The 16,680-nt window shown below is 40.0% G+C and overlaps 2 protein-coding genes across 3 annotated transcripts; one reads left to right on the top strand and one right to left on the bottom strand.

Annotated features, from left to right (window-relative positions):
• Positions 1–2,205: 2,205 nt before the first annotated feature.
• fbxo45 (F-box protein 45) lies at positions 2,206–5,343 on the bottom strand. Its single transcript, XM_044028398.1, has 3 exons — positions 4,754–5,343; positions 3,662–4,018; positions 2,206–3,229 (listed from the first exon to the last, which is right to left on the bottom strand). Exons 1-3 carry the CDS (start codon positions 5,099–5,101, stop codon positions 3,044–3,046), a joined length of 891 nt encoding a protein of 296 aa, XP_043884333.1. The 5' UTR covers positions 5,102–5,343; the 3' UTR covers positions 2,206–3,043.
• Positions 5,344–6,557: 1,214 nt separating this feature from the next.
• fam168b (family with sequence similarity 168 member B) lies at positions 6,558–16,027 on the top strand. 2 transcript variants are annotated; one of them, XM_044038848.1, is made up of 7 exons: positions 6,558–6,665; positions 10,939–11,030; positions 11,123–11,209; positions 12,145–12,287; positions 12,420–12,618; positions 14,370–14,494; positions 14,583–16,027. In XM_044038848.1, the coding sequence occupies exons 2-6, from the start codon at positions 10,961–10,963 to the stop codon at positions 14,480–14,482; spliced, it is 612 nt and encodes a 203-aa protein (XP_043894783.1). In that variant the 5' UTR covers positions 6,558–6,665; positions 10,939–10,960; the 3' UTR covers positions 14,483–14,494; positions 14,583–16,027. The 2 variants fall into 2 exon arrangements, with proteins under 2 accessions (XP_043894783.1, XP_043894772.1); XM_044038837.1 differs by having other exon boundaries at positions 11,120–11,209.
• The last annotated feature ends 653 nt before the right edge of the window (positions 16,028–16,680 follow it).

The following is a 16,680-nucleotide window of genomic DNA, read 5'->3' as shown; positions in this document are numbered from 1 at the left end:
GCAAGTGTTTGTGGATGTTTCCGTTTATCGCTATAAAGAGTAACTCAGCTTTGCAGATTTTTATCAGAATGAGAATAAACACGATAAAGATCCTCACAGTGAGAGACCAGCTCATGCCCTTCCTTTCACAGAAGAGTCATCACTTCACAGCTTCTCCACTCTTACACTACCCGGCTCCTGTTTACTGGTTTCAGGAGTGACTTAACGTGCAGCTATGACTCAGCAGGTTCACTCGTGTGTGTGTGTGTGTGCATTAGCGTGACCATGTGCAAATTATGGGAACTATTCTTTTGTCTGTTCAGGGCTTCATTACCATGATGATACAATGACATTTTCTGTCAATACCTTTCAAATAAGCATATTATCGATCGACAGAGAAAACCTCACTTGATTTATTTAGGATTGAGGGTAAATTCAAGTGGAGAACGTCCTCTTGAGGTTTCACTGACTGTATGTGTGTATTGTTGTTGCACAGGACGACTACTGTCCTCTTGTGGAAGGAAGACTTATTGCATGTATACAGTCAGTTTGAGTTTTCAGAGGAATAAGATACAGTTGAATGGACATTAGTCTGTTACTACATATTACAGGAGTGCTCATGAGTAAGAAGGCGTGAGTTTTATTGCAGGAGTAAATCCTTATTTCTACATTATTAGTCCTTATTACTACACTATGACTTTATGTACTTTATTTCTACAGCCCTTAACAACAACCCACAGTGCCCTCCAAAATAAAAGCATTACAGACACACAGCATTAAAAACAGATGGTGATTTTTTTTGAATTGAAATAGATATTAATAATGAATTTATAGTGTTGAGCTTTAAGTTATTACATTTTATTTGGGGGTTGAAGATTTGCTCGTTGCACATTGCACATTTGCACACCTGTTCTAACCTTTAAAAACCAAAGTCGTTTAACTGGTTTAGTTCATTAGTTTAATTCAAGTTCAGTATTAACACACTTAGTGCTTTGCTTGGAATACAAATGTGGTAATTAATAATAGGTGCGGTGTAAATAACACAGCTATACTTAATGTAACGTATAGTGTTACATTTTGTTTTTAATAATAGTCAAGCACATGGCTGCTCCATTACTACATTATTATAGTACACAGAACTGATGCAGGAGAATTATTATAGTGGTCATGGGTTGGACCAGGAAACAGTGTGCACTAGAGCTGAAACAATTACTCCACGAATCGATTACTAAATTAATCGTCAACTATTTTGATAATCGATTCATCGGTTTGAAGTTTTTTTCACTATTTAAAACGATTGTTTCAGCTTCTTAAATGTGAATATTGTCTGTTTTTTTTGCTCCAGATAAGAAAGAAATCATTAAAACTGAATCATTTTGGTTTGTGGACAAAACAAGACGTTTTTTTTAACGTTTTCTGACATTTTATGGAGCAAAGGATTACTCGATTAATGGAGAAAATAATCGCTAGTTGCAGCTCTTGAGGACTGATGATAGAAATGCAGCATGGTTAAACTAAGATGGCGAGATGAATCCGTTTGAGTGTGCTCTAGGTTTCTTTGCTCCATAGTAGTTATAAAAAATTGGTTTATGGACAAACATTTAATTTTGATCAACAGTTACTTATCATTTAATTTTATTTAACAAATCTAATTTGTTGCGGTCCAGCGAATTGGTCAGACAGGACAGAACGAGAGGAAGCTGCAGAAGCTGCTCTAGTGTTGGTGCCGTTTTACTGTACGTGTGGCGGCTAAGCTTTTAAAACATACTCAATAAATCATAACTCTCCGCCCTGCATCCATCATACTGCAGTGCCTGTTGTTTCCTGCTGATGGAGGCTGAGCGTCTGTAAGTGGTGCACTTTGAAATAAAGGACAGCAGACGATGACAAACTTATGCCGAGATGAAAGCAGTAAATGCAAGTCAATCATCTCAAGGAGTTATCATACATGATACTGTAAATATGTTGATGTTATGTTAATTTTATGCAAAAATGTAATGTAAAATGTATTTTTAAAGGTTAGTTGTTGTCAAAGAAACATCCTAATACAATTTTTCGCCTAATAAAGGAGGCTGATTGTTCCTTTTTTGATTTATTTATGAATTTTCCATGCATCTTACTGTAGCATGGTCTCCAAATTTTGGTTCTAAGATTGGACTCATGACACTTGGGCTGGAAAACGTGTAACGTCACTGGACAGCTGTAAATATACACACAAAAAAAACATGAGCATCGAACATCTTTTATTCTAAGAGTGGCACCAGGTAGACTTTATTTTCAGGCCTTACACATACAGTATCAATAGTACCTTAGATAAAACCAATAAATAGTGTGTAATACTACAGTAGCACATTAAAAAGGACACACATTAACATCATATGCGTATAGTTTCAACCATGACTGGATGAGTATTTTAAAAAGGGCAAAGGTTTCAGTCCACACACCCAGTGTCCATGCACATGCATGACAGATGGTCCCCACAGTCTGTTTGCCTTTGTCAAAATACATCAATTGGTCTCACTTATTTGGCATGAAACCATATTAATCCATTCACTGATTTAAATTCACCTCTATTAACCCGCAGTGCGCCGTTTCCATTAACTTGTACAAACGACAGCTATTCATATCGACTACTCTGTCAGTTCTTAAAACTAGGTCTTAAAGTATTTGCCACGGTTAAGAATAGTTTTGGCCTCGTTCAAACAGACATAACATCAATGTTCTCCTGTCCCGTGAAGAAAACAAAAAAAAAGTCCAGCAGCTAAACTGTAAAGGTGGGGCACTTCCACGTTTGATCCAGAAACCCATTTACGAGAGTTTCTCTGTAGTCTAGTTCAAAACCTGACTCTCGGCCTGTGTGTGCAGCTGTAGGAGAAATGCCAACAGTTCTGTTTGTGTGTGTGTGTGTGTGTGAGCTGAGTTGTTTTGCTTAGAAAAAAACAGTTAGTCTCCCAAACCCTTTGATGCGGTGCAACAAACATGGCTGACAGTCTGCTGACAGGAAAGGTCCTGCACTATCTGGTGGCATGTTAGTTTTAAACGGTGGCACGTGTTGCTCTGCTTTTTAGCCGTCCAGAGGTTTTCCCAGGTACACCATGGTGACTTCAGTGTTGCCGTAAACTGCAGAGACAGCAGGGAACAGGCAGACTTTGGGCAGTCCACGAAATGCTACTCCGAGAAATTCAAAACCTCTCTCGAAGGCTAACGTCTTGTCATCCATGTCGAGGATGACCCGGATTCTCTCCCCAATCTGTGGACAAACACGATGACACGTTAACGTCGATTCAAACAACATTAATTTCATGATTATAGCCCAAGCGGTAAAGTTTGGTTCACTATAGTACATGATGAAAGGATTTGCGTTTCCATTGTGAAATACTTAGGGTACCAAAATAACCGAGCAGTACCTTCCCAGTATTTGGAAACCTCCATAAAGTTCTCTCTCAAACAAATCTAATTGTTAAAAACAGTCGCATGCCAACAAGAAAAAAACATAAACCACTAGGTGTCCTCTATTATTACCCTTAAGTTACTATATCACATTCTTCTTTTTCATGTCATTTGTTTCCGATCAGCCAGATTAGGGTCTACCTCTCCAAATCCGAGGCTTACTTGGATCAATCAGCGCCAACGTGTTTTTAACATCACAAACAACATGCAGACGTAGCTCAAGCTGGCCCACCTGATATTTGGGTGCATTGTTACACTGTGGGAAGTTCCCATTCACTTCGCCGTTGTGAAGCAGGTTGTTGTCGACCAGATTCCAGCCCCAGCTCTGGTCGTCACTGCCCAGGAGCGCCACATAGCCCTGACACTGCATCGCCGCCCGCTTCGTGGCGATGCCTATTACTGCCACAGTACCAAGGGGGCCTTCCCACCAGATCTCCCAGGCGTGACGCCCTTCTGAGAAGCCAATCTTCCCCCGCGCACCGTCTGTGCTCTGGGCAATGGGGTTGCGGTGCAGGGTGAAGCCGTTCTTCTTCACGTAGACGTTGCGAGAGCAGTCGTGGGAGCTGAGAGCGTGTTGAAAAGCCTTGAGCTGTGAGGGACAGGACAGTAGTCAGTTAGATTAAGAATTAGTACATTGATTGTGTTTATAATTGTAAAGAAGACATGGTCACTGTAGTGGGAAAGTATTTTAAGGTATTTAATTAAGTGTATGATTTAAGATATCTGACAATCAGAACAGAAGAAGCTTCTTGGATAAAAAGGTAAACAGAACTCAACTCATCAAACTCAAGCCCAGTTGCCCTTATCAACAATCACACAGATGAATGACATACAATTTAAATAGATATAGATCATCAATATCTACTTTTAATACAAACATATTGTGCATAAGTATTAGGTTTCACCTGGAACTTATTCTGATACTATCACAGGACCAGTGACTTCTGGAAACCTTTAAAGTTTGCACTGCAAAGTAAACAAATGACATTTTTGTTCAGCTGGTCCCAAACTAAGTCTTATATAACTTGAATCAAACCTGAACCAAATCTCATTTAACAATATGTTATATAATTCTGATTTTCAGCACACATGCACATTTATTTTGCACATAACTTTTGACAAAAATACAGTGTATGAATCACGTCACGCATGCACTGCTGTATCCTATTGATTTGTCGTGCAGGCAGTGTGCAGTTAGGCCATCATCAGCCATGTTCCGCGCAGATGTGCCGAAAAACAAAGGTAACATTAAAATGGCTGAGGAGGTCGTGACTTATCAGTGTTCTGACAGCGGAACACGTCAGTGGTAAACAGGTAAACCTACTTTTCCTCTGTAGGTGGGCAGGTTGCACAGGATGTCTGACCGCATAGCTTCATCGCTCAGAGTCCGGCTGCAGAGGCTGCGCCACACCTCGCTGTTTTCATCCGCCAGCATATTGTACCAATGCCAGCAGACAAGCGCGCACCGCATCAAATCAGACAGCTCCAGATAGGAGAAAACATGCTCCAGGACACGGGCCGGCAGCCTCCCGGCCACCCCAGCACCTCCTCCGGCTGCAGCAGCGTAGGGAGAGCCGGCGGAGCTGCAACTGGCTGCCGCCGCTGCGCCCAGACAAGAGGAGCCTCCTCCTCCTCCACCGACAGCTCCAGACATTACAGCCGCACAGCTCATCGACGGCAGAAGTGTTCGACCTTACACCGTAGTACGTCTCCTAAGAGGAGTCATATAACAACATTTGAAACCTGTAAAATCTCATACTGGTCGCTGTGAAACCACAACAGCACGAACCCTGCTCAACTCCACTACAATGGCTGAATGGAGGCGATGTGTGAAGGTCCTGGAAGAGCAAAGCACCGCGCTGAAGTCTTAAAAAAAGAAACTTGTGATGAAAGATTAAAAGCAGTGCATAAGTAGACATTATCCACAGTGGCTATTAAACCCAGTGAGTGAGAGTTGTTTTATACAGAGAACCCCCCCACCTGAGTCTCCAACATTTTATTCCCTTCCAGGACCACAGGCTGCGCTGCGGAAGCGCTGCCTCAGTGAGTGACAGTGCTACATTATTAGACATGCAGCTATGTGACAGACACAGCGGTCGTGTAGCTGTATAACACTGCTTTAATGTGTCGTGTAGCTGTACAACACTGCTTTAATGTCACACTAAAGCAGTTGTCTTACAGTTTTAAAGTGTAGCTGTGTTTCACTGAAGCAGTTTTATTTTATTACAGTTTTAAAGTGTAGTACTGTGGCAGTGGTACAACGTTGGACACGTAGCAATGTGACAGTTGCACGTTAGCAGTACAGCTTTGAGGTGTCGTAGTTTGTATTTACAGTGTTACAGTGAAGCACTTGTGTCTTAAAATGTAGTAGTAGCAGTATTACTATACTTTAAGTGTAGTATTGGGACAGTGTATGTTATTAGACATGTGATGGACAGCACACTAGCAGTTTTTAACTGTTACATAGTGGTATTATTACAGTGTTTAAATGTAGCATTTTTACAATGTGGCAGTATCATAGTTTTACAGTGCTTCAGTGTAACAGTATTATTGCAGTTTTAGAGTGTTGTGGTGCGACAGTAGTACTACAGTTTTACAGTGTACATGGTTCATACGTGCTTTTTCAAGGTTCACGTTCAAGCACTTTCAAGGTCAGCTTTTAAGCTGTGGAAAATTACATTAAATGCAAACACCTACATACTCAACATCACTGAACCTTTTTCACACAATAAAAAGAAAATTGCATTATGTCATAAACTGAAATTGTGGTTCATTATAGCAGAAGGATAAAAAAATATATAAAAAGGAGAAGTTTTTATATATTTATATATAAGACAACAAGATCTGTGTTTCAAAATGTGTGACCTGACAAATCATTTTCAATAATAATTATTTCCTGAAAATATGAAAACTAAGAAATTTTGTCTTGAGGTAAGTAGCTTATCAATAATTTGACTTTTTTTTAAGTATTGTGCTCTTAAATCCATTTATAATACTCTCACAGACTTTGCTCTCATGACAAATTTGAAAAACAAAATTTATTCAGAGAAATACAAAAAACTAGAAGAAAACAAGACGATTAAAAAAAAAGAAAAAAGTGTGACCACGTGACGGCAGTCGGAAGTGACGCGCGGTGCTCAAAAGAGTTGAGCACAGCATCTGGATCAAAGCAGCAGCAGCTACGTCTTACCTGACGGCAGAGGACAAGAGGAGGGACAGACAACCAGTGCATACAGGTACTCCAACTGACCGTCGGTTACTATCCACACAACACGGTGTGTGTACGAGAGAGTGTGTGTATGCGTTTGTGTTACCTGTAATGCGGAGACCGACGGGGGCTGCGGGACACAGCTGTCTGGCTGTCCGTGTGTGCTCTGCGGCCTGCGGACCAGTTGCCCCTGTCTGCCCGCTGCTGCCCCGGGGACGCTCCGGCGGTTTTCCGCGGTCAGACGGGTGAGCGACGGCGGGTCCGTGCGGGGGCAGGAAGCAGCCGCTTGCGGCGGTGGTCGAGCTCAGGTGGCCGCAGAGCTGAGAGCAGAGCCCGCTCATCACAACAAAGCCCCGGTCGTAGCTCTCAGTTCTTCCACTGACAGGTTGCCATCTTTATTCGCACAGGAACATAACGTCACCTGTAAACAGGAGCCTGTGTGAGGTCGTGGGTGTCTTTTTTTCCCCCTCTAGCAGTTGTGTTTTCTTTGTTGTTGTCAGTTTTGTGTTGGGACCAATGCACAACTCAGTTTAACACCTTTGTCACAAATGTGCTGAGTTATTGCTGCTCACTGGTCTGCGTGTGTTTGCACAAAGCAAGTGTGAATCGATCGATTGATAAAGAGCTTTTGATAATTGAGAGGACATTTACAGTTTGCACCGATGCCATATTTTCATGGCTGATACTAATACTAATATAGCAATACCAATCCAATCCAATATTTATATTAAATTACACTTTTTGTGTGCATGTTTTTTTTTCTTCTTTTAACCGAATTAAGTCAACATTAGGGCTGCAACTAACGTTTCTTTTCATAATCAATAAAATTTTTTATTATTTTCTCAATTAATCGAGTAATCATTTGGTCTAGAAAATGACAGAAAATGTTGAAAAATGTTCATCAGTGTTTCTCAAACCTGTTAAAGATGTGTTGTTTTGTCCACAAACCAAAAACCCCCATAAAATATTCACATTTAATTTAAGAAGCAGAAAAATATGAAGCTTCTTTTAATAATTAAAACCCTCAAATTGATGAATTGTTTATCAGAATAGATGATTTTGATGGTTAACTTGGTAATCGATTAGTAATTGATTAATAGTAACTGCTTAACAAACCATTAATATGATATATTTTTTCTTGTGCTGATATGTGATAATAGACTAATTTGGGACCAATATCAATACTGAATATCAGTGCCGGCCCAAGATTTCATGGGGTCCTATACAGAATGCCTGGGCTTAACTATTATTGATACAAACCTAACATTAGCAATTGTATTAATTTTATATATGTGTGTATGTATGTATGTATGTGTATATATTTTTATATATATATATATATGTGTAGAGCAAAAAGTGGCCTAATATTAAATTGCACTTTCATATTAAAAAGGCAAAACTCTAGGTGTGGTGATACTGAACTTGACATTGTATTTGCTCTAAACAAGTAAACCAGTTTAATGGTTTTAGCTTTTAAAATTTAGAACAAACTACAACATCAAACCAAATAACTTAAGATAAACTCTATTTGTATATCTAAATTTCTTGGAAATGTTGTTTTTTGTCCCCACACAATCCTGGAAGCCTCAAGCAGCCGCTTAGTTTGCTTATACCTTGGGCCGACTGTGCTGAATATTATATCTGCTCATCCCTATTTTCCACCCATTCAAATATGCTGATTTACTTCTTTGGAAAGTGCATAGAGAGGTCAACTAATGTGTGTATTTCAATGGCTGGTGCTGCTCTTTTGAAATCAGGGCAGCTAATCTTTTTTTGGACAGTTTGCTGTTTTTTTTCCCCTCGGTATGAGGAAAATATAACCATTTAGTCATACACAAAACTGTTTAACGTTACATAAACATTTATTGAACAAATCTAATGGGCTTTTTCTGTAATTTTAATTTTATGTCTGCACTGCAGTGCAATTTTATGTACATTTTACATGAAAATATTGTGTACATAAAATTTTAAATACATGACGAAACGGGTGATTAAACAGAGCTTTGTCAAATAAAGTTTTGGAAGAAAAAAATACAATTAATCAAGAAATTGGAGCAAAACTGGCCACTGTTTATGAAAAAAAATTATAAAAGTAAATGTAAATTCCAGGACTGATGTGAAGTGAATTATGAATACTCGACCAAACAAAGTTACATAAATCTGAGGTGTGATTGAATATAATAAGTCATGCATGCCGTATTTTTACACTGTGTTTAATTTGTCTTTTAAAATGCAAATCACAAGACCAGCTCACAAGAAATGTAATTCCATCTGTGAATATGTGTGGACCGCACACAAAATGACAAAGGAACTAAAGTGACTGTGACCTAGCAAGGTCATTCCAAAGAAGCCCCCTGGCACCTCGCTGTTCTCCTCACCACAGGATGAGATCATGTTCTCAGTAAAACGCTCCTGTCGCTTCATCACTGAAATGAAAAGACGGATGTATCTGCCTAAGAGCTGTGCGCCCTCTAGCCTCTGGACTGTAGTGATGGACGGATGCCTGGCATTTTGAGATAATCAGCATTGACTGATTAACTGAAAACTGTGCTGCCATTTGATCTTTTTTCTCCATAGCAGACCTCTCATGCTCCTTGTGCTGGTTGTTTTGGTTTTAGCATTAGGAGTGTGACGTCTGCTATAGAGAAATTATATTAAATGGGAGCAGTAAACAAAACCATAGTGAAAACTCCCATGTTGGTCAACCAATACCATAGACCATTGGGTTTGTGATCAGTTCCTCTGTTATACTCCGGTATACTTTTGCAAACCGTGGACCCTGGTATACTCGCGCGTCATGGTCCTGTAGTGTCCAACTTCACCATCGGGTGGCGGTACAAGTCTGGATGCAGGGAATAGGACGCATTACTACCAAAGAAGAAGAGAACAATACTGTAGCTCCCTTGGACACGTTTGGTTCACAGGTGAAAGGCCTTTCGGGCCGGGGAGTCGGGGGGTCGCCAGGTCGAGGCTTGGATGACTATCCTTGGCGACTACTTCTTCTGTTGCTGAAATGTTTCTTCTGCTTGGTGAGCGGGGCTTATACTCCACCTACCGGTGGGGCGGAAGTTCAGTTGACACATGCGCTGTCCACGCGTGCTGTGCGCGAAAGTATACCAGGGCCTTAATCCCTTCATTTCCAGAGGAGCACTCAGAATTTTGATGTTGTCATTCAGTTGCACGAGATGTATCGTGATTCCTTTTGACATTTTAGGTTTTAGGAATCTTTTGTTTACAGTCTGTGGGATTAAGTTGTTACTTGCACCAAATTGTATAATGTGACTATTATAATGTGCTGTATTTATATTTTATTATTGTTCACAGCGTCATTACATTCCTTTTGCGTTTTGCTGTGATGAGGGTGATACTGTCAGGTACTCGATCCTGCCCACTGGAGAACACGATGCTAATATCAAATTAAGTCGCACTATAAAGATTAAAGAGTGTACTATGATGCTTTTTATGTAATGACGTGTCCTTGTTCAATAACTAACTGTAATGAAGCAGTTGTGTACCTTTTCCAAGTCTCTCAAATGATTGTTTGGTCCATAAAATGTCAGAAAAGGAATATTCAGAATATTCAGAACAATCTGGGAGCTTGTTTTAATTATAAAATAACATCATCAAAAATAGTTGCCGATTAATTCAGTTGTCGATTACTTGTTTCAGCCCTAGATATTAGATGCCATATATACAGACAGAGAACAAGCTGTAAATAATTGACGCAGTGTTGTTTTTGATTTATTGAGTATTAACAGCTCTCCTCTGAGTGGTCTGTGGCTTGGAGCCTCGTTTTTTTATCAAATTGGTGCGGTGAGTTCATAACATTTTTGTTCATTTCTTTGGAGGGAGGTCAGGAAAATATGGAGAGCTGTTCAGAATAGTTTTTTTAGTTTGTGTTGTTTTTCTTCGTCAACGTGATATTTGTGTTATGATGAGATGCTAAAGACTGGAAATGCTGCATTAAACAGATAGTTGAATAAGAAATGCTTACATCAGGATGTGAAATAATTTTGTTGACATTAAATTTAAATACCAAAGAGTGGTGTCATTTTAGCTCAGTATCTGTCGACTGTGATACGTTGTCAGTTGGGATCAGATGAACTTTTTCTTTTATTTATGAAGGCGTTGGAATAAAAGCTTCTATTTTCAGCATGTGATGTCGGAGTTTGTCAGTCATGTGGTTTCCTTCGGCAGATTCATGCTCGGGCACCGTGCACCGATCTCTACCTTGCATTTAAACCAACATGCTCTGAAATTGTGTGATGGAATTCACCTGACCTTTGCTCCTCCCATTGCAGTATCCGTGACAACGTGACCATAATGAATCCGGTGTACAGCCCGGCACCAACAGGGGTCCCCTTCACCAATACTAAGGGGATAAGCTACTCAGGTAATATAAAGGGTTTTATTTCCAGGAGAAAGAACCCATACTTAATAAACGCAACGTGTGCTGACTTCATCTGCTCTCTTTGGTCACAGCAGCTGGATTTCCTGTCGGCTACGCAGCGGCAGCTGCTCCAGCTTACAATCCCAACATCTACGCAGGAGCAAACCCAGCCTTCACCAGTGGTAACAAAGAGCTTTTATTAAGATACTGTAGATCAAAAGGTTGCTCATGCATATAGCAATGTGTGTCATTAAAATTATACTGTATTTCACTACGGTACTATGCAGAAGTCGTAGGGCACCAACCAGCTTTGTTGTTTTTATGTCTGTGATCGCTGGCATTTGGAGCAAACTGTCAAGAAGTATGTCAGGTTATGTAGTGTTCAAGCATGTCTTGAATAAAGCTGGCGTAATAGACGGCAGCTGTTTGGCGACTTCAAACCGTGGGACAAACACAGGTTTTACCAACAACATTAATTATGGTTCCTGGACGTGTTCCATTAAAGTGATTGAGAAATAATTATACTGTATGGTCGTCATGAGAGCATTGGAAAAACAACAAACTTAAGACTTTTGCACAGTCACGTAAATGACATATCGGAATACAATAGATAATATCTTAAATTCAACAGGTCAAACTGAGGAGCTTGAGACTGGTCAGTGAATAGAAGGTAGACATTTAGTGGATCAAATTGAAGTTGAAAATCTTCTAACTTGCCACCTTCCTGCCTTACTATGGCCACATTTTTTGACTCCTACACCAAAAAGTATTTTAGATTTAGTGAAGTGGTGTCTACTTAAAAAAAGAAATGAGGCTGGTCTCTTCATCTACCACAGACTTCCTGCCAGAGAGAGACACAGGGAACGGAATCTCGGCTCACAGCTGCACAGTGACACATTCCTGAACAGTCATATGGTCTCGGGTCGTACTAACCAGGACACAAAATAAAAATAAAAAACAGAAAACAAAGGGACACACTGAACATATTAATTCATTCAAACTGCATCATGATCTGAGGTCACATCAAATTACTCCAGCAGGTTTTCATACGCAAGCAGTATCTGTGTGTGACTGCACAGCTGCAGTTCTGATGTGATTCTTCTTCCTCCCACTTCAGGCTATGCTCCAGGCACTCCTTTCAAAATGTCCTGCTCCCCCAACACGGGGACTGTGCCACCGTACTCCTCCTCACCCAACCCCTACCACACCGCTGTTTACCCCGTCAGGAGCACTTACCCCCAACAGAACCCATATGCACAGGTCAGTATACTTTATGCCCACAGGCTGTCTGTCTCTGGAGAGCTTTCCCTCCTGTCCCACAGCCATGCAGTTTTGTGTTGTTGTTATTGTTGTTCACTTAAAACATGCTGCTCTGTGTCCCCCGTGACCCAGGCATTAATACCGTCACAACAGCAGGGCACTTACTACACACAGCCGCTGTATGCCGCGCCGCCTCATGTTATTCATCACACAACGGTGGTGCAGCCTAACGGGATGCCTGCAGCCATGTATGCCCCGACCATCCCTCCTCCCCGCCCCAACGGCGTCGCCATGGGGATGGTAGCCGGCACCACCATGGCCATGTCTGCTGGTGAGCAACAGTGGTTTTGAGTTTTTGTCAAGTTTATATCGTATATATATATAATTTTAAGAGGGGACAAAACAGGAAGATACAGAGTTGTGGTGGAAAATAAAATCATTTGTTAAATACTGTTTTAAAAAAAGGTAATGGTCCGGGCTTTAGTTAATACATTATATTAGTACATTATCAGATTGTTTCTCAAGCTGTACTCAGTCTATATGAATTACAGACTGTTAGGTTAGATATCAGATTTGACAATGTACATTTACATTTAAGCATTTAGCAGACACTTTTATCCAAAGCGACTTAAAAGAGAGGAATAAGCTACATAGTGTCAGTCTTGGAAAGAACTCCGCTCGATAGGAACAGTGGACTGTTGGAGGGTGAGTGTGCCGAGGTGGATGCAAGTGCAGGGGCGGGTAGGGTTTAGGGTAAGTGCTCGCACAGAAGATGCTCTTGGAAGAGCTGGGTTCTCAAGAGCTTCTTGAAGATAGTAGGCACTAGGATAGTGCACTCATGTAGGCTTGCATAGGTAAATATGTCTATTATATGTGTTAGATGTACTGGATACTTGTCATACTTAGACCAAAGTAGTAGGCCAAACTGGTCTTTGTCCAGTGAAATAGAAACACTGTTCCTGAATCACTTGGTGAAGGAGAGCATGCACGGAGACGTGGCACATTTTCTCTTTGTTTTAGTTTTAGTTTTTATTAGTAGTAATCTTTGACTATGACATGCCCATGCATTCACAAATACATCAGGTAGCAAAGCTGCTGTGAAGAAATTGCAATTCTGGTAATCCATCGTTTAATTTGGTGAAAGTATCTCAACAGCTCCCGGATTTTTGTTGCTTAGTAACAACAGATGCGCCGGGAACACGACTCCGCAAGTGATTTGTTTGAAAACATATGTTTTTTTTTCCCCATGCATTTGTAACGGGCGTGCATTGTCATTAACAGTTTCTTATCAGGCTGAATTCACATCCGTTAACCCTTGTATATTCTGCGTTGTGTTCTATGTTGTGCTGAATGAAGAAAGGACCCGGACCACGACCAGCTACTGGTTGCTCTTTAATGAAGGCAGGATGGTGGATTTGTCTGTACAAATCAACAGAAAAAGACATAAGGCTCTGTAACATGCAGTCTCCTCCACACAGCACATGAGTCTCAAGCTCCTCCTCTCAGCTAGTCAGACTCGAACTGTTCATACATACATGACTGCTACAACTTTTAGTATTTAACAGCAAAAATACTTAATTACTTAAATACTTAAATAAAAATGTGAAAATAAATTAAATTAGAGAAATAAAAAAAATACTCAATGTCTTTGAAAACATGAATTCTTTTACATGCAAAGCAACCAGTGTAAACACATGTAAACACTATGCCAGATGAATTATGACATAATGCACGTACCTGTACAAATCAACAGAAAAAGACTAAGGCTCTGTAACATGCAGTCTCCTCCACACAGCACACGAGTCTCAAGCTCCTGTTAGCAGATAAACATACAGAAAATCTTGTAGACTAGCACATGGAAACATGTCTAATTTAAAGCCTACAAAAATCTGTTTAAAAGGTCTATATTCAATTGACACATTAACTGCATGTTCACCACCTAAAACCTAACATGTGTACATTTATAAAACAATTTGCATTACCCAAAAACTGAAATAAATGTTCAAAGATGAGAGATAGAAGTATTCATTCACGTCTTGAGTAGAAATGTTTGGTCTGATTTCCTCACTCTGCTTCACACAGGGACTCTGTTGACAACTCCATCACCAGCACCTGTTGCCCCCCACCAAGTCACGATGCCCACATATCGGCCTCCTGGCACACCCAGCTACAGCTATGTGCCCCCACAGTGGTGAAGACAGGGAACTGTGAGTATGACACGTGGATCTAAATCACTTCACGACAGACATGTGAAGGTCTCAACCTCACGTGTGTTACGTGTTGTTCTCACTGCAGGTCAGAAGATGGTAGATATGCATTCACACTCTACTCCAGTGTTTTCGCTCTTGGTGAAGATCTGTTCTGTCAGAGTCTGCAACCAATTACTCCTCTTCCAGCATAATGTGAATCTTATACCCAACTACATAGATAGAGGCCCATCTATACAGGGAGGTGGTGGAGAATAGGCCCTGTTCCCATCATGACCCCCCTCCCTCCTTAACAGAATATGGCTGCATCCCACGCCTCACCCCAGCGCCAGCACCTCTGCAACCTGCTGCATATCTCACATCAAACAGCAAAGCCTCCATGCAAACCTTTTGTAGACTGTCATGCAGGTTTTTATAGCTTAATCTGTAAGTGGTGAAAAGGGAGTTTGGGACCGTTTTTTGTTTCATTATTTGGGGGACACGTACAATGTCGAATGCATGTAAGTAAGTATAGTCATATGAAGTAATGCTAGCTCAATCTACCTGCTGTGACAGATGCAAAACCAAGAAAAGGCACACATCCAAAGGAACTAAAAAAAAAAAAAGAAAAAAGTAATAATCTTCAATGCTGAATCACCAGTGACCATGTCTTCTATGTTAAAGGAAAAAAAAGACAAGAAATGTTAGTTCATGCAAAAACAAACCTGCACAATTCAGTGCAGACTAAACTGTGCTATTTTCATGGCTTTGTTTATTGTTACGTGATGTTTTTTTTTATTGTTTCTTTCAGTGATGCAGTGTCTGCATTATGTCTTACCATTTTTGTATTTTATGATAATGATGGGATTTGAGTTTGTGCCTTCGACTGACGGCCAATTCATCACTTTTTATTCTAGTTTTGTTTTTTTTTTCCTGCTCTGCCAAATGTTTTAGGAAAAACGGAGTGGGAGGTTTCCAAAAGTCTGAAGCAGCTTTTGTTTTCTGCTTGAAACAGTTTCGGGTGAATTCAGTGTTTTAAGTATTGATTTATTTTAGCCACGTGTATTTTGGGTGGGGAATAAGCAGACATTGTTATTTGAAATAATTAACACCTGTTGGATGAGCATGATTTAGCAGGAACAGTGTTGTGTGTGTGTTTGTATGAAAGAGGACTAAAAATGAAGCCCATTAAAATGGTGCCATACAGCACAACATGGCAACATTTGACTACACGTCAAATTAGTCAGATAGTCCTTTGCTCTGAAGCACTATGTCATTGGATCACAAACTGTGGATGCGATAGGAATATATGATATGTTTAAACTGCATTTGTAAATAGCACTACTGAGTAAAGGCACTAATTGATAATTTGACCCTTTGACATTGCTTACCTCAAGGTTGCAGGATAACCCACCAACATCACTGTTTCAGACATGCTTTTCTATGTTGCCTCAGTCACCTCTGTTAAATAATCTGTTTTGTAAATGTTATTTTTGTGATTTTGGTTCATGTTTTGTATTCTAAAGACCAAAAATAAAAACAAATAGAGAACAAGCAGTGTTTTCCATTTTCCGTTATCATGTATTCTTAACCCGAGCAGGAACAGCTTCAAAATGATGGATGAATTTCATACCTGAGGGTTTTATTTGATACATCGTAGCCAACTTGCTCCTTTTGGCCTATAAATGTATCTATAAAGAGCCAATACAACTCAAAACAGGAGGATTGTATTTATATTTTTGACAGTAACCGTCTTAGTAGATTTATTTGATCATATGTGACAGATTATAGCCCACACATTCCCTTTTAACAAGTTGAAATACATGTAAAGGAATATTACAACCCCTAACATGCAGTTCTTCACATAGCAAAAAGTAATTGTTGCTCTGACCTTGTGAAGGTTGTTTCTGCTTTAATACTTTACTTATACGTTAAGACATATTTGACAGATCATGTGTCACCTATTACCTTGTATGCAGTGAAATACCTGCAAAGGGCCATTACAACACAAAAGTGATAGCAGCTCCTAATTTGAAATTGAAAGGACTTAATTGTATTCATATTTAGTGAAAACATTTATTAAGAATACATTTAACCCACATTATTTTCCTTTTCTACACGTTTCACCAGATAACAATGGTTCAAATCTAGTAATGAATGTGATGTGTACAAGGAAATAAGATTTAAAATAAAAGTAGCTGCTTTAT

The sequence above is a fragment of the Solea senegalensis genome, linkage group LG1, assembly GCF_019176455.1.
Source record: "Solea senegalensis isolate Sse05_10M linkage group LG1, IFAPA_SoseM_1, whole genome shotgun sequence".
Lineage (NCBI taxonomy): Eukaryota > Metazoa > Chordata > Actinopteri > Pleuronectiformes > Soleidae > Solea > Solea senegalensis.
Note: the sequence above shows the minus strand (reverse complement) of the source record. Positions and strands in the feature narration are given on the sequence as shown.